This window comes from Spinacia oleracea, chromosome 1 (genome assembly GCF_020520425.1).
Source record: "Spinacia oleracea cultivar Varoflay chromosome 1, BTI_SOV_V1, whole genome shotgun sequence".
Classification (NCBI taxonomy): Eukaryota; Viridiplantae; Streptophyta; class Magnoliopsida; order Caryophyllales; family Amaranthaceae; genus Spinacia; species Spinacia oleracea.
Genome location: NC_079487.1, coordinates 21,192,650 through 21,217,278, shown reverse-complemented (window position 1 = coordinate 21,217,278; position 24,629 = coordinate 21,192,650). Strand labels below are relative to the sequence as shown.

The 24,629-nt window shown below is 41.9% G+C and overlaps 3 protein-coding genes and 1 pseudogene across 3 annotated transcripts; 3 read left to right on the top strand and 1 right to left on the bottom strand.

The window, feature by feature from the left end:
- Nucleotides 1-1,584: 1,584 nt before the first annotated feature.
- LOC110793223 (plant-specific TFIIB-related protein PTF2-like) lies at nucleotides 1,585-4,478 on the top strand (annotated as a pseudogene).
- Nucleotides 1,645-9,634, top strand: LOC130466297 (uncharacterized). The gene is made up of 2 exons (XM_056835148.1): nucleotides 1,645-1,783; nucleotides 6,059-9,634. Exon 2 carries the CDS (start codon nucleotides 7,702-7,704, stop codon nucleotides 9,172-9,174), a length of 1,473 nt encoding a protein of 490 aa, XP_056691126.1. The 5' UTR covers nucleotides 1,645-1,783; nucleotides 6,059-7,701; the 3' UTR covers nucleotides 9,175-9,634.
- LOC110793220 (pentatricopeptide repeat-containing protein At1g71490-like) lies at nucleotides 9,598-12,656 on the top strand. Its single transcript, XM_056832238.1, has 3 exons — nucleotides 9,598-10,627; nucleotides 11,706-11,828; nucleotides 12,226-12,656. The coding sequence occupies exons 1-3, from the start codon at nucleotides 9,598-9,600 to the stop codon at nucleotides 12,654-12,656; spliced, it is 1,584 nt and encodes a 527-aa protein (XP_056688216.1).
- A 7,693-nt stretch (nucleotides 12,657-20,349) lies between these two features.
- LOC130463178 (uncharacterized) lies at nucleotides 20,350-22,495 on the bottom strand. The gene is made up of 2 exons (XM_056832233.1): nucleotides 21,016-22,495; nucleotides 20,350-20,937 (listed from the first exon to the last, which is right to left on the bottom strand). Exons 1-2 carry the CDS (start codon nucleotides 21,643-21,645, stop codon nucleotides 20,350-20,352), a joined length of 1,218 nt encoding a protein of 405 aa, XP_056688211.1. The 5' UTR covers nucleotides 21,646-22,495.
- Nucleotides 22,496-24,629: the final 2,134 nt, after the last annotated feature.

Genomic DNA, 24,629 nt, shown 5'->3' with positions numbered 1-24,629 from the left:
GGTCCTTCTCCCATAAAAATCCCCCCCCAAACCACTAACCACAATCCAGGCGATTGTGTTTTTACTCTGCAGCAACTCATTTCATTTTTGTAGTTTAAGAATCAACCTACTTTTGAAATTAACTTGTACTCTGTAAAATCAAAGTTGTATTATACACAATGTTTTACTCGGTTCTTTGGCCCTTCCACCAAAAAAATTTGATCAATTTTTTAGGGCAAATTTTTGACAATTAATCAACACTATTCCCGTTTAATTTTTTTAAGGGCAATTTTTTTTGGGATGTCAAAGTATCATCATTGTCTTTCTTGGAGGAAATAGTAAAATTGATAATCTACCAAAAGGAATGGGAGGAACCTAGGAAGGCGTTGAGGAAGAATAGTAAAATTGAATCAACAGATACAAGATACATTACTAGTTTTTCAATTTAAAAGTAATTTTCTTTTACAAAAAGAAAATAGGTCAACTAATTTTGTTGTAAACATATTTTATATGTTTATTATTTATTAATCAACTAAATGAATGGCTATGTTTTAGTATTAAATTTTTACGGTTCATATTTAAGGATTACAATGGCTACAAATTTGTTGTAGCCATTACAAAGTCATCCATTGTTTGGTTCCTATTTTTGGCAATATATAAATATCAATTAGTTTTTTTTTAGCTTCACCAACTTTATTTCTATAATCAAATTAATTCAATGATAAAAAGTACTGTGACATCTACACAGAGATCGAATCCAATTACATAACAATTGAATCAAATAAAAAATTATTTTGGAGAAAAACTAAACATTCTTTATACCTCTCTTAATCATTCTATTTTACATCCTTATTTAACGAGGGGGTCAATAGATTTGTAGTAGCTTGTAGCCGTAATGAAGATGATCTCATCTGATTGTGGTCGAAATATTAAACTCTTTTTGAATCCCGCGTAAATCTTTACCAAGTAACAATTTGTAATAAGCTAAACTAAATGGACAAAACTTAACTAAAACTTTACTCTTTGTTTAACTTTTAAATTTATGTAAGAAATAAAAATTCATTATATTCGTCGTCATTAATAAAATTGGCAATTGACAAAACTTCAAAAATAGGATACGAAGTATAAAACATTGGAGTCTGGATCTCTGTCCCAAATTTGTATCACGTCTACTGCCCCAACACACAAAATATGGATTAATTACATTTATTGTGATGAACTTGGTGACTTGTTGGTTAAGATGGGGGAAATTCCAATGAGTAGTATATGATTTCTCATCTAAAATTAACTTTTTGATTGAAATTTATTAAAAAATCATTCTCGAAATTCTTAATAGGTAAATAAACCTTATTTTTTAAAAATAAAGTAAAAAAACCTATCACTCTATAACGACATTTATCAAGGTGGTAGAGAGTGTGCATGAGTCAAAACATGAATAATTTATTTGTGTTTGTTTTTGTGTGTTGGGACAGCAGACACGAATTTGAAATAGAGGATCCGGACTCGAAACATTATTGGTGGACCGGATTGGGTACCTTTTAAAAGTCCAACAACATTCTACTTTTTATTTATTTATTTAATTTATTTATTCTGTAGATGATTTCCACAGCCTTTCAATGCCCAATAACCTAGATTATTTCTTTTCTCTTCAGCCGCTCGTCCGCACAACACGAAGAATTCATTGTGTAATTCGCACGACGGCGCCGCCGCCGGAAACTCCCTGATGACGGTTATTCTTTTGGCAGACGGGAGGAGTTGACTCCGATGCCTGTGAGGAACCGTATAATCAAGCATCATCAGTTCAGTAATGTCTCTTCTCTTAATAATCTTTAGTCTCACACTCTTTATTTTCAATTCGTTAATTTGTGTATTTGTGGGATTTGTTTTGATAATTTGGATGTAATAGTAATGAATTTTTATTATGCTTGATTTTGGTTCATTGATTGACAAGTTGTGTTTGTATAATTTTTTTAATTTTGGATGGTCTGGCAATTGAAAAATGGAAATGTGACTTGCAAAATGTTGAGGAACATTTGCTTAGACTTGGATTGGGCAATTGTGAAGTTGTGAGGTGGGTTTTCCAAGTAATTGAGCAATTATGTTTGTATGATTAAAAAAGTTAAGCTAATTAAACAAAGAACTCAACCTAACTAATTACAAAGGATAAACAAAAAATAAAATGTGGGGAGGAGAAAGTAACTCAATCACAAGGTTACTGGTTTTGTTCCTTGCATCAAAGTTAGAAAGACGAGGGTTCGGAGATAGATGACTGCTGCAGCCATAATCGTTGTCCTGACAGCGAGGATCCTTGCTGGTGTAAAAATGATTGCTAGCCGCATTGGAATGTTTATTTTATTTTTGAGATATCCATTCCTTCCAAATCAATTATGAATTTATTAGTTGTTTTTATTGGAATTCTTTATTTGTGGAATTCCAAATGAATTTGTTGCATTTCAATTCCATCATCAATTTATTACGGAGTAGTTGTATTTCAATTCCATTGAATTCCTTTCTTGTGGAAATCTGAATGAGTTAGTTGCATATTTGTTCCAGTTTAAAACCAATTATTTATGTTTTGTGATTTCCAATTGTTTGTGTTTTTTCAGATTCTTTGACTTTGATAATTCATTAGTTCTACGTCATCTCTTTAGTTGTGTGTTTTTGGTCTCATTTGAGCAAAAGAACTCAATGGCAGCTTGCCGAAGTTGTAAATCGAAGGCACTTACCACCGATGAAGTCACCGGAGGAACAGTTTGCACATCTTGCGGTATCGTTCAAGATTTCGACGACTACCAGTACACTTTTGGCGGTGTTTCTGGTCCCGAAGGCACCTTTGTTCGTGTCGGAACCGCTGGTGCCGGGACTGATTACTCTTACAAGGAACGGAAGCTCTATGAAGCAAATCAGATAATTGATGACATAGTGAATCACTTCCGGTTCGGCGATACTCGAACCCGGGAGGTCAAAGAAATGGTTAAGAAAGTCACTGATGGCGAATTTAGGTTAGGTAACTGGTTCTATGTTCTTGTTGGTGCTTGTTGTTGTATTGTAATGCGTCAAAATAATAAACCATTGCCAATTTCCGAGGTTGTTGTGGCGGTGGGGTGTGAATTGTATGAAATGGGGAAAATGGTGAACAAGGTAGTTGATTTTTTAGGGATAGAGTTGAAGGAATTTGATTTGGTGGGTTTATTGGAGAGGAAAATTAAAGGGTTTTCTGGGTTTAGTGAGATTGATAAAGAGAAGGTTGACTTGATGGTAAAGCAGGGGAATTTTGTAATTCAATGTGCTATTAAGTGGTTTTTGACCACCGGACGGAGGCCGGTGCCTGTTGTCGTGGCAGTGTTAGTTTTCGTGGGGGCGGTGAATGGAGTTCGGGTTCGGATGAAGGATGTGGCAAAGGAGGAGAATGTGGCGATTAGGACTTGCAAGTTGAGGTACAAGGAGCTTTTGGAGGCCATGGTGGAGGTGGCACAAAAGTTGCCTTGGGGGAAAGATGTCAATGTTAAGAATATTGTGAGGAATGCACCGTATGTATTGAAGTATATGGAGATGAAATCGATGGAAGATAGGCTGATAGAGAAAACAAAGTTTTCGGAGTCGAGTGGGGAGTTCGATTTGGGTGACATCTTTGGGGAGGTGTTTGAGTAAGGAGGTTGCGTATGATGGGATTGATGGTGGTGTTAGTGCTGCTGCAAGTGGTTCGGGATGTTCAGATGGAGCAGAGGAATGTGAGAATCTCAAGGTTTCACATGGTGAATTGGCTAAAGTGTACTTGAAATTCAAGGCCGAGTTTTTTAACTGTAAACTAACTAATAAGAACAATATAGTTCACTATGTAGATAGACTAAGTGGGTTAGATACTCAACTTTTTGATGAGTGGTGGAGTGGGAGATCAGAATTGTGTGAAAAGCTTTTGTTGGAGAAGTTATTGGAGAAAGATGTTGGATTGGATCCTCTCCCACTATCATATATTCGTGGTTGCAAAGCAGTTGAAAAGAGGCAAGAAAAGATAAGAGTAGCGAAGAGGCGCATTAATAGCATTATTAATCCCCAATTGTTAAATCCAGCAACTCAATTAAGCATAGAGGTTTGGATGCTCAATCCTGTAGTAGTGATGAAATTAGCAATGCGGAAAATGTATATAGTCGGAGGAAGAGGAAGAAGCAGCATGATACCATTGATTCAGAAGATTTTATCATCGAGTCACTCCTGTTGCATCAGGTGAAAGAAGAGGAAATAGAGAAGGGCCACTACAATGCCTTGTTAGGCTTGCATGTGTTTAGATCTGGTCTCGTCTGAAAGGATCTGTTTAGATTCATTCAAGCACTTAATTATGCTTTTGGCTCAAGGGGATGAAATTCGCTAAATAGGCCATTTTTGGTGGTAAATCACTAAATTGTAAATTAACTATAAGATTTTGTATATGTTTAATTGGAAGTTTCCTGTAAAACTAAGCTTTCTATCTAATACGAAGTAGCTTCATAAGATTCTCAATATTTCCTGGTAGAGTTTATGATTCCTGCAACTGCTGGTCTACCTTGATTACGTTACTCGTAGTTGTTTACTACGAAGTATCATTCTATCATGTCCTGAAAAACATCTGCTTTACTTTTGTTGTTGTTGGAAGCGTGACGACAAAGAATATTTCATGACAATATTGTTCTGGTATGTTTTACTGAATTGTTTCCTATAGCTCAAATTTTGTTTCCTTTGGCCAAATTGCAAACATTATTGCCATTTTTTTGAAGGTATCTAACTGCTTTTTCTTCCACAACCTCCTGTATTATTTGAACTACAAAGAGAAAATTATGATATAGATGAAATGTTATCGTTGTCCTGGTAGCGAGGAGCCTTGCTGGTGTAAAAATGATTGCTAGCCGCTTTGGAATGTTTATTCGTTCTTGAGATATCCATTCCTTTCAAATCAATTGTCAATTTATTAGTTGTATTTATTGGAAATCCTTATTTGTGGAATTCCAAATGAGTTAGTTGCATTTCAATTCCATCATCAATTTATTACTGAGTAGTTGTGTTTCAATTCCATGTCATGGAATTTCTTTCTTGTGGAAATCTTAATGAGTTAGTTATATTTTGCGTTCCCGTTGAATACCAAGTATTTTTGTTTTATGATTTCCGATTTTGTGTTTTTTCAGATTCATTGACTTTGATAATTCTTAGTTCTGCGTCGTATCTTTGGTTGTCTGTTTTTGGTCTCATTTGAGCAAAAGAATTCATTGGCGGCGATATGCGTTGGCATAACATTTGCATTCAACTCGTATGTGTAGAAACGTTAGGTGGCATTTTGTTAGTTTTTTCTTATTTGTTTGCTTGTATTTTGCTGCTCAAATTATGGGCATTGTCTTCATTAGTTTTGCGTTCAGCTTTGTTGCTTTGAGCAATTCAAAAGTATGGCGATGTATGAATTGATTAAGTACGGGTTGCTCTTCTTTTGTGTATTCTTTTTCGTTTCGTGATTAATTTACCGCTTACGTTTGCTGCGAAGCCTGCGATATTAGAGTTAGTACTCAAGCAGATAAGTGTGTAATGTTCTTGTCATGAGGATGAAGCTTTCTTGATGAGAGTCATGGATTGTAGTTGTCCTTCTTTTTGTTGTAAGTGGATGATTTTCTTTGACACAATGATACCAACACTTTTGAGAATCATTGTAGGTATGAGGTGAGAGACTGAGGGGTAGGGGTCTATCTTTATCTATTCTGATTGTTAAGCTTGGTAAGTTGTGTTTATCTACAGAAGCAACGGTCATGCTTCTGAAGGAGAAGAACTATTATGTGAAATTGATTGCTAGCCGCTAGTAATATATTTTTAGTAACCTTTTTTCCCAAAAGAGTGACTTTTGGTAAGCAGCTTTTACTAGAATGAGGAAGTCAAGAAGTAAGAACCATATGTTTCTATTATTAGGAAAGCGGAAAAGTTATTATTTGAATGTGACTAGCATTATCAGAGATACTTTGTGTTTATGAAAGGAGTTCTATATTTTTATGTACATCTTTGTTCCTCCAGTCTGCCATTTTTCTTATATATTTTTGTCAGTCTAACTTGTATAAAATGTTTGCAGGCAAAAGCTTTTTTTGTACTATTGGTGAGCCAGTTCTAAAAAGATTTAGTCTGAGGAGAATGTAGCAAAATTTGTTGCCAATCAGTCTGAGGTGAATGTATCACAGATGCTGGTTCATTTTTCACATGTTTCTGGAAATAATTTATCCCTACTGCGTGCTGCATTCTCCTAAATGGTTATCTCCTAGAGGGCGGTTAATATTCCTGATTGAGACGTATATTCGTAGGAAGTAGAAACAAGATATCTCACATATTGAAGTGGAGCAAAATCAGTTGCTGAAATTGGAAACTCAAGGAAGAGTATCAAAAAACATTTGAAACTTGGGGATATTTGATGTTTCATCCTTTACTGACATCTCTAAAGGACTGCATTAGTCACGGTGATCTTGGTAAAGCTTTTAGAACCTTCTCTTTGATCCGGCTTCATGTCACTCTTTCTGCTTCTCAGGATCAGATCTTAGAGCCGATTAATTCCCTACTAGGAGCTTGTTCAAAACTTAAGTTGCTCCAACAGGGTAGGCAGGTACATTCCCAGATCATAAGTTTGGGTCTGGATCAACATAGTCTATTGCTGCCTAAGAAGCTTGTCACTTTATACTCAACTTTTGATCTATTGTCTGACGCACATTTGATAGCTGTGAAATCTAGTGTTTTGGATCCTTTGGTTTGGAATATCCTTATATCTGCATACATAAGAAATAGGCTCTCAAGTGAGGCTCTGTCTAAATACTGACAAATGTTGAATTTCGGGATCAGACCGGATGAGTTTACGTACCCATCTGTGCTGAACAACTAAATCTTCGTTTTGGTAAAGAAGTTCATAGTTCCATTCTGGTCAGCAACTGTGGTGGGTCTATGTGTGTTCAAAATGCATTGATCTCCATGTATGGAAAATGGAGATATTGTAGTTGCTCGTTTCCTGTTCAATAAGGTGCGCAATAAGGATGCACTTTCATGGAATTCTATGATTTTCGGATATGCTTCTAAGGGTATGTGGGAAGAAGGGTTAGTGCTATTTGAGAAAATGTTGCTCGAGGGTGTTGAATTGAGCATTATAACATGGAACACCATTATTGGTGGGTGTTTGCGAACTGGAAACTATGTGAGAGCACTTGATTTGCTTTCTCAAATGAGAGTATGCGCCATTAAGTTGGATGCTGTTACAATGGCCAGTGGGCTGAGCGCTTGCTCTCATACAGGAGCTATAAAAGTAGGGAAGGAGATGCATGCATTTACTATCTGTGGTGGTTGTGCTAATGTAATGAACTAAATAGTAAAGGTTATAATGGGTAGTGCAAGTAGTATTAATACTAGTATCCTTAGGAAGAAGACAAATTAAGTAGTTAGAGTAAAGAGGATATAAATAAGGGCACATTAGGTTATGAGAGTCATGTTGAGAATTTGGTAAAGCTTAGGCTTTGGAGAGTGGTGACCTCAAGTCACTAAACCTAGAGATTGGTGGCCTCAAGTCACTACTTTTATCCCCTTTTGTGTTTTTCATCCATCAAAAAAATTAAATATATTTTAATCATTAATTTTCTACTCAAATTTATCAGTTCATTTCACTTGGTATCAGAGCGGTACAATTCTGGGAGAGATCTGATTTTCCGAGTTTCCAATAAAACAAAAAAATAAAATAAAAAAATGGATGTTAACAGTTCTGATCAGAAATCACAGGAGAAGTGGGATGAGATTCTCCAAAAATGTAAGGAAGATTTAGTGAAAAATATTATGGAAGGTCTTTCTCCGATCTTTTCTTTGTTACGGCAAGAATTGAAGGAAATCAAAGAGAAATTTACTGAAATTAGAGAAGAGATACTCAAAGAGGAAGAGAAAAAGGTAGTGGCGAATTCAGAGGTGGTTGAAGTGGAAGTGGTGGAGCATGCAAATCTGCAGAGAAGTGGATCTAGAGAAAATCTACCCTTTGTCACCGGCGGAAATGCAGAGGCACCAGATGCTGGAAAAGGAGCCTCATGTTGCAGTTTCGTTGTCAAGGATTTTGGTGGTAGGATGAGCGGAGGTCAAGGATTAGGAGGCTATGCTGGTGGCGTGTCTGATGTTCTCATAAGGAATCGAAAGAAGAGGAAATTTGAGAGGGGAGGTGCTGGAGGCAGCGGCTCCGGCGGAGGACCAGGCCTTGCTAGACAAGGTAGAGTGAGTGGTGATGTTGGTGTTTTGTTAGATAGACAACCTGTAGAAGTATTTGAACATGGTGGTCCTGGTTTCTTTAACGAAAAGTGTAATTTGGGTGGTGGAACCACCACTTGCGGTGGCCTGGAGAAGGAGGGAGGCAGATTCGTGAAGGGTGGATCAGGAGCTAGTGGTTCTGGTGGGGGCCCGGGTTACTCCGCGGGTGGCTGCCTCGAAGTTGGTGTTGCCGGCAGTATGACTGGTGGTAGAAGATGGAGTGTTAAAGCAGCCTTCCAGAAGAACCAAGGAGAGGAGGTGTATGGGAGAACCACAGTTGAACTTGTCGTGGGTTTGCTGAAGAACCCTAATGTGGAAGATAAGGGAAGCATGGTCAAAGGCCTAATAGATGGTACAACTGGATTTAATGTTTTTAGGCCACTTGCAACTGATACAACTAAGGAAATTCAAGAAAATGGGCCTGCTTACTTTGAGCCCAAATTAAACAAGCTTACAGTTGGGCTTATGAGCTTTAGATCCATTTCCATATCAAATGAAAACCACACCAGTTCCACCCATAGTTCCACCCATAACTACAGGAACCAACACAACCCAATTTATGTTTCCTGCTCACTTTGGTACAACCCAAACCCGAACACCATTCCCCCCGACCCGTACTCGCTTTACACTTACCATCTCAATTACACCACCCATTTTAACCAAAATTCCATACTATTTCATGACCAGTTAATGAATTTCTATTTCATAGCCAAGCTAATGCCCATCACCCTGACAATTACCAATGAAGTGCTACAAAACAAGTGGCAACAAAATTTTGAAGATGACAAGATGCAATTGTATTCCATGCTTAAGCACCTTGAGGACAAGCTGCAATTCATTCAACAACTCGCTCTCAGTTTGGGCCGCAAGGAGGACAAGGATCATTGTTATCGGCGCCAAGAAGTCAGTGCAAACTTCTATCCACCTTGAGGACAAGGTGGAAGTTTAGGGGGTCGGTATTGTAATGAACTAAATAGTAAAGGTTATAATGGGTAGTGCAAGTAGTATTAATACTAGTATCCTTAGGAAGAAGACAAATTAAGTAGTTAGAGTAAAGAGGATATAAATAAGGGCACATTAGGTTATGAGAGTCATGTTGAGAATTTGGTAAAGCATAGGCTTTAGAGAGTGGTGACCTCAAGTCACTAAACCTAGAGATTGGTGGCCTCAAGTCACTACTTTTATCCCCTTTTGTGTTTTTCATCCATCAAGCAAATTAAATATATTTTAATCATTAATTTTCTGCTCAAATTTATCAGTTCATTTCAGCTAAATTCCTGAACGTTCAGAATGCATTGATAACCATGTATGCCTGGTGTCAAGACCAGACATGCAAATATTGTGTTCCAACAGATGGAAGAAAAAGATATAATTTCTTGGAATTCGATAATCTCAGGTTATGCACGTTATGGAAAATATGAGGAAACCTCCTTTCTCTTTCGAGAGATGTTGCTTTGTGGTTTTCGACCAAATTATGTTATCATAGCGAGCATTCTTCCCTTGTGTGCTCGAGTAGCAAATCTGCAACATGGAAAAGAACTCCACTGCTTCATTATCAAGCATCAAGAATTCAGTGAATATTTGCTATCATGGAATGCTTTAGTGGAGATGTATGCAAGAGCAGCAAAAATTTCAGAGGCCCAAAAGGTGTTTAATTTATTGAGCAGGAAGGATGTCATCACATATACTTCTTTAATAACTGGCTATGGTGTTCTAGGAGAAGGTGAAGTTGCATTTAAACTCTTTGAGGAGATGAATAGTTCTGGAATCAAACCTGATATTATTAATAATCTGGTCGCTGTTTTATCAGCATATAGCCACTCAGGTCTTGTGATTCAGGGTCAGTTGCTGTTTGAAAAAATGTGGACTGTGTATGGTATAAGACCCTGTTTGGAGCACTATGCATGCATGGTGGACTTTTTTGGTAGGTCTGGGTTGCTTAAGAAAGCTGAAGAGATCATTAGAAGGATGTCTTATGAACCAAGTGTCGATATATGGGCTACCGTAATCGGAGCATGTCAAATTCATCGAAACATAGATTTAGGAGAGTGGGCAGCTGAGAAATTGTTGGAATTGATGCCGAGAAATCCAGGGTACTATGTGTTGATTGCTAATATGTACGCTGCTGCTGGTTGTTGGGACAAGCTGGCAAAAGTTCGGACATTTATGAGGGAATTGGGGGTGCTAAAGCCCCCAGGTTGTGCTTGGGTTGACATAGGAAGTGGTTTTGAACCATTCTTGGTAGGGGATCCATCCATGGAACTATCATATGCGATATATCCCACACTAGAAGGGTTGTTTGAGCATATGAAAGATGCTGGATATATCGATGTGTTTGTTATAGATCATGCGGATTTCGTGGAGTATGATAAAAATGTTACCAGTGTCTAAGGGTTTGGTCGATCATTTGTGGAATCGGCGGAGTATTTGGTGCTTAAGCTGAGGAAACAAATCATCATCGTGGTAATTCTTTTGATAATTTTCTGTCTTGTCACTAAACAACCCTCATGCTTTTTTCTCTTTAACTTTTGTTAGAGACAATTTAAATGGACTTCGGCACGTATAGAAACCTGACTCACAAATGATGTTTTGCAGTCGCACAGCAGACATCCAATAGATGTTGCATCAGGGGGATCTATGGAAAAGGTTCTCTCTCTTAGGGTTTTTTTGTTTTTGTTGCTGTCATCAATTTTTCATTCAATTGATCTTGATTTCCGATTGATATCATTTTTTGTGTGGTTTTTGAATGATTTTGACATGATTTCGGAACTCATCCATGATTTTAATTGTAACATTTGGCTGGTTTGAGTAAGGTGGATTTCTCTTAGGGAGTGTGTCTGTATGCAATTCTATCTAGTTTGAATAAGATCTTTTGCTTTAATATTTGCATACGATTCTGAGTTTGATTTTTGCCTATTTTAGTTGGTAGAAGAGGAGTTCTTAACTAGATTTCCAGCTCAAATTCAGGCAATAACTTCTATAGGTGTCTGACGTGATACATAGTATAAACTCGGTGATACACTGAGTCGTAATTGAAGCTAGCATTTGCTCCAATTGGCAATTGCTTTGTTTTATCCAATTGTAAAATTGAACTAAATTCACTGGAAACACAATTGAAATGTCCTGTGGAGGCGAGTTGTTCGAATTTGGGATAGTCATTTGTCTTCTGCTGTGATAGGTTAATCAGATTTGAGATTGTCATGTATCTTTGTTCAAAATAATGCTGCCTTATTTCATATGAGCTCTTTCATTAGACAAAGTAGCAGTAATACATAGAGATTATCACTGTCCTGCTTCCGTTCTGTTGCTTAGAAAATTTTACTGGTTGTCTGATTTCTTTGTTTTTCGTACTGTTTACAAGCTGAACATAATTCAGAAAAGTTTACTGCTTCTCTACTGGATTTGTTTTTCCTACAAAGATGTTTTTATGCTGAACATAATTGTATTTTATTGTCAACCAGAAAGGTTGAACAAGTTGCTGAAGAGGCATATTCACTCAAAGAATTTACACAAGTACTTTATGGGAAACCGAAGGCGGATGCAAGGGGCAAAAGAGAGGGATGAATTGCTGGGAGGAGCTGTATGTAATTTCTTCCATTATAGGCCACAGCTCCTGAAATTATGCACTTTATTTCACTAGTAGAATAAAGGGGATTTGCCGCACTTCAATTGTCGCGTTTTCTACTTATGCGGTAAATTATAATCGTTTTAGACAGAGGACTGTCATTATTTACCGCATTTTAAATAAAAATGCAGCATATCCGCTAAATTTAGTAATTTGCAGCATTTTATGGTAAATCGTAGCATTTGAAATTGTCCTAAACATCTTAAAAAAAGGAAAAGACCTCGCGTTTACCAGCCTTATTCAATTCCTTGCCAAAATTTCAAGCACTTCTCGTTCTCCTCTACCCTAACCCTTCCGGCCTTCCTCCTGCACCACAACACCAAAACCGTCTGTCTCTTCAATCTCTTCCTTGACAGGTCGCCAGAACCATCTCGCCGCCTCCTTCCCAAGATTCTCCGTCGAGTCGCCCCAATTATTTGTCCGCCATCACTCAAGCCTCTCCGCCGCTCTCTCCTCTCCCGCCTTCATTTGTCCGCCTGCAACAAAGCTGAAATCGACTGGATTTCATGTCGCCTCCTCCAACCATGGCATAATTTCTTCCTTAATTCCGTTTACCACCTCCAGAAGTAGGGTTTTGTCCTCAAATCCGCTCTTTGGAGTGCTGCGTGCCTGCGTCGGTGCTTCTACCACCATCATTGTTGCTTCACTCTCTGCCCTCGCTACTGCTTCTGCTTCTGCTTCTGCTTCTGCTAACGGTCCCCATTTACATCTTTATAATCAATGTCGAACTACCATCTGTACGGGGTGTCCTACCGGCACCACGTGGTACCGGCAGAACTCCCCGTAGGTAAACTTAACCTGCAGGTAAACTGGTCATATCAGGAACAGAAGGGCTACCGGCAATATTGGAAAGACCCCTACCGGCACTATCACGAAGATAACCAACCATGGGTCATTATCAACAGGTCGCTATCTAAACACAAGGGACCCACCTGATCGTACCCTGGGATTGGTCTATATAAGGAGCACCTCATTTATTGCTATGAGGTACACAAACACTTAAACACACTTCTTTCTTACTCTCTAATCATCTCTTAATCTCTCAGTAATCTTACTTAAGCATCGGAGGGGGGATCCTCGAACCACCCCCGAGGCTAGTTAATCCATTCTGTTGTGCAGATACCAACCGGCACTCTCAACAGGAACCCAGTATCCCACAGTCAGTTGTTCTCATTCCACACCCGGAACAATTGGCGCTAGAAGGAGGGGACCTTATCCCTTGAAACGGTAGAACAGTCAGCATGGATTTCTCACAGAAAGACGGTAAAAAATCAAAGAAAAGTCGAGAAAAAGCAACAACCCCGCAACCGGCGACAACCTCCAAGTTCCAACCCTCACTTCTAAACCCCGCCCATCCGTCACAAGCACAATCAGTTATAAGCCCAGCAACAAAAAACACCTCAATACCGGCACAAAGGGAATTTACAGTGGAGGACGATGATGAGTTAGAAATAGAAAGCCCTGCCAGAGAGCAACCGAAAACTCCACTGGAGCAGACGCTGCAGGAGCGCCTGTCTCCCCTGTCGGAAGTATTCACGGGAGAGCAATTGAAAACACTGTCAGCGGTGATGGCCGCTTTGTCAGAGCTACCAGCCTCGCAGCAGCTAGGGTCAGTCGGCAGTCTAAGAAAGACCAGGTCGGCAGTTCCCCAGTTACCTGTTAGGGATCTCCTAACCGCCCTGAATCAAGAAAACACCCCAGAAAAAAGAAAGCGCTCGGATCCGGCGGAAACAGAATGGCCTGAAACAGAGCAAGTCCCCATCGCGGAATATGAACGAAGAGCGCCGGTTCTACAGATAGCTAGACGGCAGACAATCCAGCCAAAGGATTCTCCTGTGTGCCGAGAAATCCTAGAAGAAAGGATGGAAAGGATAAAAATACCGACAGGGAGATACGATGGGACGACGGATCCGGAGGATCACTGCACCACATTCGAACAGCACATGATGCTGTACACTGATTCTGATGCCATGTGGTGCAAAGTATTCCCATCTACACTCCTAGGAGTTGGAGCGAGCTGGTATAAGGGCATAGAGGCACACTCCATATACAGTTTCCGACAGCTGCAGGCGTCGTTTTTGTCACGATTTGTGAGCAAACAGAAGAGAAAGAAATCATCGGGAGAGTTGATGTCGTTCGCTCAAAGAGATAGAGAGCCGTTAAGAGATTATCTCACCCGCTTTAACAACGAATCAATCACTATTCCCAATTTGCAGCAGGAGGTTGCTGTTCTGGCTCTGATGAGGGGAATGCAAGAGTGCGAATTCAAGAAATATCTCAGCCGGAAGTCATACACCAATCTGGGTGACGTCCTGCACAAGGCCAACGAGTACATCAGGGGGGATGAAATGATGAAGATCTCCAATGTGGTAGTGGCAACCGGCGGAAATGTCGGGTAAAATCCAGGCTATAACCCACAGACGGGAAAAGGAGGAAACAATTTTCATCAAAGCAATAATCAGCAAGGGGCAGGCCAGAGAAACCAGAATAACAGAAATGCCAATCCACAAGGGCAGAGAAGCCGGCAAGACAGAAGGGAGTCTAGAGGACTCTTTGATAACTACACTCCGCTGAACACAGCGCGGACGGCAATTTATAACATAAACAACAAGATGGAGGCTGGAGAAGGCCGCCACCAATGCAGAGTAGGGAAAGGAATGTCAAGAAATTCTGTGACTTCCATAATGAGCACGGCCACCTAACAGAGGACTACAGAGACCTCAAAGACAACATTGAGGATATGGTCAGAAAGGGGTATTTCTCACAGTATAGGGCGAGGCAAAGAAATGGTAACAACAACTCGGTGGGGGGAAACCCTACCAATTCATACCGGCCACAACAGCAAAATCAACAACAATACCCTAGAATCGAGCAGCCATATCAGCCGCCTAGAATCGAGCAAAAACAGCCGGAAACCAGTGCCAGAGCAGAACAGAGGGATGGCGGGAAAAAACTACCCGTGTATGTAATTTATGGCGGTCCAGTCCACGGAGGGACAATAAGCGGCGCCAGTAAAAGCTTGGAGGAACACAGGCACATGGTAAACTTTCATAACACAAGAGTGTGGCCTAACCCACCCAGCATACCAGTGATGACGTTCTCGAAATCGGATTGCAGAGGCATCATTTTCCCGCATGATGACCCACTAGTTCTTACAATTGATATAGCAAATGCCGATGTGAACAGAGTACTGGTAGACGGCGGCAGCTCAGCAAACATCATCTTCTGGGAAGCCTTCAAACAATTGCGCATACCAGAGGACGAGCTTCAAAGGGTGAACTACCCAGTAATCGGTTTCTCAGGATCTACAGTGTACCCAGAGGGTAGTATAAGGCTGCCGGTGAAAATCGGAGAAGGATCTGAAATGCGAGATCTCATGGTGGATTTCCTAATCATTAAAGTACCAGCGGCCTACAATGTGATCATCGGTCGCCCATTCATACATGACGTGCAGGCGGTAGTCTCCACCTATCACTTGACAATGATATATATGTCGAACCTGGAAAGGCCGGCAAAGATAAGGGGAAGTCAGTTGGCGGCAAGGTCCTGTTACTTGACTGCTTTGAGAACACCGGGAAGAATGGTCCCAGAAGTGAACTTGACTACTGAGCCGGCAAGGCAAGAGGTACACTTGACTACTAAGCCGGCAAGACAAGAACAACTGTCAAAAAGGAAGAGCTGCACAAAAAGGGGTCGAACCGACCTGAACATGGAACACTTTGATGAGAGGCCGGTATCAGTACCAAGACCAATGCCAGATGGTCTGACAGAAAATATCGAGCTGGAAGTTGGAAACATGGATAGAACAGTCGTGATCGGTACAGAAATGGGGAGTGACATGAAGGTTAACCTCATAAGCTTGCTGAGGGAGCACGCGGACATCTTCGCATTCTCGGCGGATGAGATGCCTGGTATCGATCCAGAGATAATGGTCCACCGGTTAAACGCCGACAGAAATGTTAGGCCTGTACGGCAGAAAAAACGTAATTTCTCCATGGAAAAAATGACAGCAATACAAGAAGAGGTGGATAAACTGCTGGCGGCAGGTTTTATTGAGCCATGTGACTACCCTGAATGGTTGGCAAACGTAGTAATGGTAAAAAAGTCAAGTGGGTCATGGAGAATGTGCGTAGATTTCACCAACCTTAACAGAGCATGTCCGAAAGATTTCTACCCATTACCACGGATTGATAGGCTGGTAGACTCCACTAGCGGTCATGCAATGCTCAGTTTCCTAGATGCTTTCTCAGGGTATCATCAGGTCAACCTGCATAAATCAGACAGGAAGAAGGCGGCCTTTATCACGGATGCAGGAGTTTTCTGTTATAAGGCGATGCCGTTCGGGTTGAAAAATGCAGGGGCAACATATCAAAGGCTGGTCGACAAGGTGTTTGCCGACCAAAAAGGCAGAAACGTGGAGGTCTATGTAGATGACTCTATCGTAAAAAGCCGGAAGGAGGAGGATCATGTTAGCGACCTCCGAGAAACTTTTGAAACTTTGAGAAAATACAGGATGAAATTAAACCCAAAAAAATGCGTCTTCGGAGTAAGGTCGGGAAAATTCCTGGGTTTCTTGGTCAGCGAGCGTGGCATAGACGCTAACCCTGAAAAAGTAGAAGCAATCATCAGTCTGCCGCAACCCAAAAGCGTAAAAGACATACAGCGGTTGACAGGAAAAATGGCCGCCTTAAACAGATTTGTGAGCAAGTCGGCAGATAAGCAAATGCCCTTCTTCACAACCCTGAGGCAAAACAAGAAGTTCAAATGGGGGCCGGCAGAGCAAGAGGCTTTTGAAGCTCTAAAAAGTCACCTAAAGAACCTGCCAACAATAGCAAGGGCAAAAGAGGGCGGCAAATTACAATTGTACATATCGGCGTCGCCAAAAACAGTTGCAGCAGTACTGGTGGCCGAAACAGAAAACAAAGGGCAGCAGCCGGTATATTTTGTGAGCCATGTGCTAAATGGCCCGGAAACAAGATACACGTTGGTGGAAAAAATGGCATATGCAGTCCTCATCGCGGCTAGAAAGTTAAGACCATACTTCGATGCGCATACAATCGAAGTACTAACAAATTTTCCTCTCGTAAAAGCCATCAGCAAGCTAGATACATCAGGCCGGTTGCTAAAATGGGCAATAGAGTTGTCCGAGTTTGACTTGGAATTCCGGCCAAGAACTGCAATCAAAGCCCAGGCATTGGCGGACTTCATAGTTGAAGCGTCATACCAAGAAGATGAAGTACAAGCTGAAGTATGGGATGTGTCAGTGGATGGTTCAGCTGCACAGACAGGCAGTGGGGCTGGAATAATCATGAAATCGCCAACAGGAGACATTTTTGAGTATGCTATAAAGTTTACGTTCAACGCGTCAAATAACGAGGCAGAATACGAGGCAGCAATTGCCGGCATCCAAATGTGCCTCGCAGCAGATGCCAAAAGAGTAATACTGACAACAGACTCCCAGCTGGTAGCAAGTCAATTCAGCGGAGAATATGAGGCCAAAGAACCTTCAATGGTCAAATACCTGGAGAAGTTGAGGTCGGTGTCGGCTCAGCTAGAGAAATTCAGCATTAATCTGGTACCCCGAGCAGAAAACACACTGGCAGATGCACTATCAAAGTTAGCAAGTTCAAATGTCGCCGACTTGAAAAGAACAGTCATGATGGAAGTCATGAATAAGCGAAGTACGGAGTCGGAGGTAATACGGGTCATGGCCATCACAACTACCTCAAAATGGTACGATAATATCCAAACATACATACAGACTGGAGCCCTACCAGCAGATTTGGCAGAAGCCAAAAAGACAAGAAGGGACTCGGTTTGGTACATCATCCTGTGGGGACGGTTGTACAAAAAGTCATTTAGCCTGCCATTCTTAAGGTGCCTGACAGCATTCGAGTCAGCAAGGCTGATCGAAGAGATGCACGAAGGAACATGTGGGAACCATGCCGGTGGAAAACCCCTTGCCATCATCTGTCAAAGGCAAGGCTATTACTGGCCAACAATGTTAGAAGATTTTCGAGCTTATGTAAAAAAGTGCGAGAAATGTCAAAAGTTTTCAGCTGTGATAAACTTGCCGGCCAATGATTTGATGCCCATTCTGAACCCAATCCCATTCGCACAATGGGGAATGGATATTGTTGGACCATTCCCAATGGCGGCTGGAGGGCGCAAGTTCTTAATAGTAGCAGTGGACTACTTCACCAAGTGGATAGAAGCAGAGCCGGTAGCAAAAATAACGGCAAACCAGGTGAAAAAGTTCATATGGAAAAATATAATAACAAGATTCGGGCTGCCGCAGGCAATAGTTTTTTATCATGGATCACAGTTTGATTGTGCACCCATACAATGCTTCCTGGGATTATACAGAGTAAAGTTAGCTCACTCGTCAGTATGTCACCCACAGAGCAATGGGCAAGCAGAGGCGGCGAATAAGCAAATCCTGGCTGCACTGAAAAAGAAGCTAGAAGACTGTAAAGGCAAATGGGCAGATCTTATGCCAGAAATTCTGTGGTGCAACAGAACTGCTATCAAGGAGGTTACCGACGAGAGTCCATTTAAGTTAAGCTTCGGGTCTGAGGCTGTCATACTGGCAGAAATGGCTCTGCCAACCATGCGAATCCAGCATTACGATGAGGAGAGAAACGATCAGCTGATGCGACATCAGTTGGATTTCATGCCAGAAATCCGCATGAAAGCAGAAGTCAGTTCGGCAGCATACAAAAGAAGAATGAGCAGAGCATACAACAAGAAAGTGAAACACCGGCCTCTAGGAGTAGGAGACCTGGTACTGCGGAGAACGGCGGCAACAGGAAAAGGAAATGCTCAAGGAAAGCTGACAGCCAATTGGGAAGGACCATACCAGATATGGGAGGAAATTGTTCCTGGATCATACCGGTTAATGCAAATGGATGGTACCGCGCTCAAGAACTCCTGGAACGCTAGTACTCTTAGAAAGTACTACGTTTGAAAAAGCTGTAATGATGATGTATGAGCAGACTGATTGCAATAGCAGCCTGAATTTTGCTGATTATGTATAATTAGGGCGGTCCTCAAATACGACCAGTCCATAAATGAAGGAAGAAAAAAGCAAAAAACAAACGCTGTATAAATCAACACGCAAAGGTAATGTATGGATGTGATCAGTAACAGTAAAGAAAATAAATGCCGTTTGGGCACTTTACTGTGAAGCGTAGAAGTCCATAATAAGTTGATGTGATTAGTAGCTTTGGAGAGAATAAATGCCGTTAAGGGGCACTCCATTGCAAAGCGTAGCATTCAACGAAGTGTATGGATGTGATCAGTAACAGTAAAGAAAATAAATGTCGTTTGGGCACTTTACTGTGAAGCGTAGCAGTCCATAATAAGTTGATGTGATTAGTAGCTTTGGAGAGAATAAATGCCGTTAAGGGGCACTCCATTGCGAAGCGTAGCATTCAACGAAGTGTATGGATGTGATCAGTAACAGTAAAGAAAATAAATGCCGTTTGGGCACTTTACTGTGAAGCGTAGCAGTCCATAATAAGTTGATGTGATTAGTAGCTTTGGAGAGAATAAATGCCGTTAAGGGGCACTCCATTGCGAAGCGTAGCATTCAACGAAGTGTATGGATGTGATCAGTAACAGTAAAGAAAATAAATGTCGTTTGGGCACTTTACTGTGAAGCGTAGCAGTCCATAATAAGTTGATGTGATTAGTAGCTTTGGAGAGAATAAATGCCGTTAAGGGGCACTCCATTGCGAAGCGTAGCATTCAACGAAGTGTATGGATGTGATCAGTAACAGTAAAGAAAATAAATGTCGTTTGGGCACTTTACTGTGAAGCGTAGCAGTCCATAATAGGTTGATGCGATTAGTAACTTTGGAGAAAATAAATGCCGGTAAAGGGCACTCCATTGTGAAGCGTAGCATTCAGCGAATTATGTGGATGTGATTAGTAGCCGTAAAGAAACTAGATGCCGTATGGGCATTTTACTGTGAAGCGTAGTAGTCCATAATAAGTTGTTGTAATTAAAAATGTTAGAGAAAATAAACGCTGTTAAGATGCACTCCATTTCGAAGTATAACATTCATTTCGAAGTGTATCTTTCAACAAGTTAACAATATAGAAAGGCCGACAACAAACAAGAGCTCATGCTAATAAAATGGAAGTATCATACGCAAAATGAAGTAAACATACAATCAAAAACTACTTGTTATAAATGCATGATTACAGCAGAAAAACACTAAAAACCGACAGCCATCACCAAAAAATCTTGCGAAGTGATTAGCTGATCACAAGGCACAAAAGATGTCGGTTAAAAACCGACACCCTTACAATAAAACGATGTTCTAAGATATGTTACATCAACAATAAGTGCCCTAACAGCATCTGGCAAAAAGTCAAAAGCCAACCGCCTAAACTAAAAAACCCTAACATGTATGAGGCCGGCTGGGAAAAGTAGAGGATCCGCAAGAGGAGGAGGGTGATGACTGCCAAGACCGTCAAACGGCATGCTCATCATCAGACCAGTAGGCATCTTCTGGAACTTGCAAGGGGGGCAAGGTTCTTTGATTGGCATTGCAAATCACAGCCTCGGGTAGCTCCTGAGGCTCAAAGCCGGTAGCAACCTTGTACAGCTCTTTCTCCTCATACCCATCCTCAAATTCTTGCCACCCATCCTCATCCAGCTTCTTCACATGGCAAACGACCCGATGAGCAGCGCACCAACCACCGTTATGGCGCAGAGTAAGAATATCATTAAACCAGTCAGACTGGAGAAGCTTATCAACAGCCCTCTTGGCGGCAGTCTTCTTCACCACAGGCAAACTCTGGTTAAGATCAGTCAGCTCCTGAGTCAGACCGTCTGCCCTCTCAGTTTCAGCCTTCAGCTTCGGCTCAACCTCTTCCAGCCTTTGGTTCGCCGCCTCCAAATCCGAAGAAGCACTCTCCAACTTCTTCTCGTTAATCTTCAAAGCAGATTCAGCCGCCTCAGCCCGCTTCTTCAGCTCGGCAATATCAATGCTATTCTGCGTCAGCTGCATCTGGTTCCAACGATAGACATAATACAAATCCATGCTGGATTGAACAGCCTAAGAAACAAAACAAAATGCAAGTGAGTAATCAAAAATAGCCGGATAGAAAGTTGTAACAAACTAAGCAAGAAATACCTTGTACAAATCGTTGAAATGCTGAGCAGCAGGGGCGTCAATCTGACCCTGTGGCCTGTCAGCAGGAGTTATCAGATCCCGAAAAGCACGGTAGCCCAAATCCCCACCGTCCTTAGCAGAATCGGTCGCCACCGACTCCCCACACAACAGATCAATGTGTGGGTAGAACTGATCGGTGGGTTCGCCGCCAGAAGACCCGAACCATGATTTCATTGCTTCCGGGATCTTAAAGGGGGTATCCTTAATCCAACCGCCGGTACGAAGCGGCAGATGATAATTCAGTCGAGAATCACCAGATCGATTCTCACTACGACTAACAGGAGGCATACTAGAATTACCCCCTGTCACTGCGGCCGACGTGGCACAGTGCTGAAACGGAGCCTCATTCTCGCCGCCACCACCTTCCACGTCCAAAATCTCAATGGACGGCTGCGGAGACGGGTGAACCGCAACAGCAGAATCAGCCGTCTTTTTGAAAACATCGTCAGCAGGGATTTCGTATTGGTCAACAGCAGCCGAAACATCATCGCCGCCAGCGGCCTTAGACTTCTTAGTGGGGTCAGAACGCCCACTAGTAAGTGACAACCTCTTTCGAGTCTTCCCACCACGGCCGGTTGGATTAGATTGCATAGTGGGCGGTTGCACAGTTTTTGGAATAGAGACAGACGAAGATTTGGTTTTAGAACCGCCGGCAACACGATTCTTTGCAACAGTAGCAGTTGAGCGACGGGAGGAGGCCCGTGTGGAGTACGTTGATATGGTGTCGTACTTTCCCTTAGGTGGCGGAGGCTGCGTGCATACAGGTCTCCAATTCTCGTCAAATCCGAGAATTTCTCTATCCAATGTTTTAGTACCTGCAAAGACAACGACTCAATTAAAACCGGCAAAAAACTTATGCAATACACAAAGCTATAAATAGCAATAATAAGTACATCCCATTCAGCTAAAAATATGATTACCAAAGCAGTGGGTGTTGCAAAGGCCGACAGCGGACAAGGGCTGATTACCCAAAATATAATAGGCATTAGGGAGCCAATTCCGATTAACAGCCTGCTTTTTGCTGAGGCCGACATCTAAAATGTCACACGCCAAATAATCAAAAGCCTTTCTCTCCCGCCGGCCCAACCACGCTGGTTATACTGCTCCATTCGAGGCCGGGGTTTAGTAAAAGTCCGTCGGAGTAAAAAGCCGTCAGGAACTTGAACGAAGTAAAAGCGATCCTGCCAATCTTTACAGCTCGACAAAGGAGGATGCACAGTCTTTCTCTTCGTTGCGCTATACGCCGACATCCACCCCGTCTCTCCATCCTTCTTCAACCATAACAGCCGCTTGAATAAATTCAACGTCAGCGGCCATTGTTTAAACAAACACAACCAGGCATATGAGATAACAGTTCTGATGGTAGTAGGGGTAACTTGGGCCAAGCAGACATTCCAAGCCCGGAATATTTTCTCAACAAAAGGGTGCAGAGGAAAGCGAAGCCCAAAATCGAAATGCTTCGCATACACAGCAATATGGCCGGGAGGACAGTCAAATATAGTTGCACCTTCATCCGGCACTACCAGCTTATACTCAGCCGGCAATCCAAGAAAAGTCCCTCCATGAACCACATGATTCTTCTTTATGATCAGATCGCGCCAAGACGTCAAAATCGCGGTTGTACGAGGAAGACTTTTTAAGGGAGGGAGTTCTTCTTTCCTATGAACATCCGTGGAGTCGTCGGTAAAATAAGGCTGCTCTTTAGCCTCATCCGCAAGAACTTCAGCGACTATCACGTCGGCCGGATCGTCATCATCTGAACCAATACCGTCGTCTCCAGTGTCTGCGTCATTCCTACCAGAAACGCCAGCATCATCACCATCATCACCCCTATGATCATCAACATCCTTGCCGGCGGAATCCTCGAAGATGGAATCACCATCGGAGTATTCGCCGGTAGCCATATCAATATCATCATTACCAGGCTCTTTACCAGGGCGGCGGCCACTAGTGCTAGCCGGTTGTTCGGAAGCCATCCTATCAGCCTGACCAAAAGAAACACCGAAGTTGCCAGTATTAGTTCCATACTGCCCGTGGCCACTGCCGGCGGAATCCAAGAATTCCCGGTAATCACGAATATAATACCGCACCGAAAGGGGAGAAACATCTAAAGCAGGCTCAGAAGCTGGAATAGGATGCTCATGAGACCTCATTTCCCGTATCATTCGAGCCCGCAGATGATGTAGGGCATAACAACGCTCTCTCTCAGCCTGATTCAAACCCTCGTCATAAACCTCACGAATGGCAGTCCGTCTTAAATTAGATTGAGAGTACGGCTCCTCCCGGGCCCAACTACAATTACTCTCTTGAGGAACACTCCAACCGGTAAACCCAGAAGGCTGAGAAGAAGGGTTGTCCCCACCCAAATTTTTGGTCATTTTGTTTTTAAGGCGGCGGATAATTAAAAAATTTTACACCACAGAAAAGCAAAAACAAAAATATATGTATAGCAAAGAGTAGCAAAATAGAGGAGGGGGTACCTACTGTTTTTCTGGAGTTTGAAATACAAATGAAGCACGCGAAAGAGAAAAACAGGGAGAACCTACAAAAAACACAGAAACGAAAGAAAATCAAGCACAAAAATAAAAGAGAGGAAGAAAAACCCGAAATTCAGCAACAACGAAAAGGGAGGCTAATAAACCTTGGAAAATTCAAACCACAACAACAGCAAAAGCTTGAGAATCAAACAGCAACAAAGTTCAGCGAAAAACCCCAGGGGAAGAGAGAGAGAAAGGTCGGAAGTTCAAGAAAAAAGTGGGTGAAATAAAAAATCTCGAAGAGGTTAAGGGCTTTTATGGGTCAAAGGGGGGTATGCAAAACGTCACGACCCGTAAGTCAAGCAGTTAAAAGGTCAGTTACACTCAAAATCAACGACCCAGATTAAGCGCACCAAATAACGCTCGGGATGAAGGCCACGTGGGAGAACGTGGGTAACAATCTCCCGCCACTTGCAAGATAAAAATTCAAATAATGCCTAGTCACCCACAGCATCTTCAAGGTGGCCAGTCGTCCAAATATGTTATCAAGGGGGCTAGTTGCCGAAAAATATTTCTTTTCTAAAGGGGCTAGTCGTCCAAATATTTTTTCTTATTAGGGGGCTAGTCATCCAAATGTTATCTAAGGGGGCTAATCGTCAAAATATTCTTTCTCAAGGGGGCTAGTCATCCAAATGTTTTTTTTTCCCCAGAGGGGCTAGTCGTCCAAATATTTTTTCTTAATTAGGGGGCTAGTCGCCCGAATGTTTTTTCCAAAGGACCTAGCAATGTAATTCTTCATTCAGAGCGAAGGCAGTCGGCAAACTGTTCACGGTCTTTCCTCAAAAAACACCAGCAACACAGTCTACGCCCGCACTTCACTCTGAGGGGGCTAGTTGTACCACCAGGTATCAAAATAATACTTATTTTTTCCGGTTTAATCAGAGCAAGCGCAGCAATCGTCATATATGCGCTTACTCTGAGGGGGCTAGTTGTACGGGGTGTCCTACCGGCACCACGTGGTACCGGCAGAACTCCCCGTAGGTAAACTTAACCTGCAGGTAATCTGGTCATATCAGGAACAGAAGGGCTACCGGCAAT

Bases quoted from the DNA above. Each gene is read 5' to 3' on its own strand.
- LOC130466297 (XM_056835148.1), top strand. From the start codon at position 7,702: ATGGATGTTAACAGTTCTGATCAGAAATCACAGGAGAAGTGGGATGAG.
- LOC110793220 (XM_056832238.1), top strand. From the start codon at position 9,598: ATGGAAGAAAAAGATATAATTTCTTGGAATTCGATAATCTCAGGTTAT. The intron at 10,628-11,705 runs GTGTCTAAGGGT...ATTGTCAACCAG, and splicing joins GTATGATAAAAATGTTACCA to AAAGGTTGAACAAGTTGCTG. The intron at 11,829-12,225 runs GTAATTTCTTCC...CTTCCTTGACAG, and splicing joins ATTGCTGGGAGGAGCTGTAT to GTCGCCAGAACCATCTCGCC.
- LOC130463178 (XM_056832233.1), bottom strand. From the start codon at position 21,645: ATGCAATCTAATCCAACCGGCCGTGGTGGGAAGACTCGAAAGAGGTTG. The intron at 20,938-21,015 runs GTATTTCTTGCT...TTTGTTTCTTAG, and splicing joins ATTTCAACGATTTGTACAAG to GCTGTTCAATCCAGCATGGA.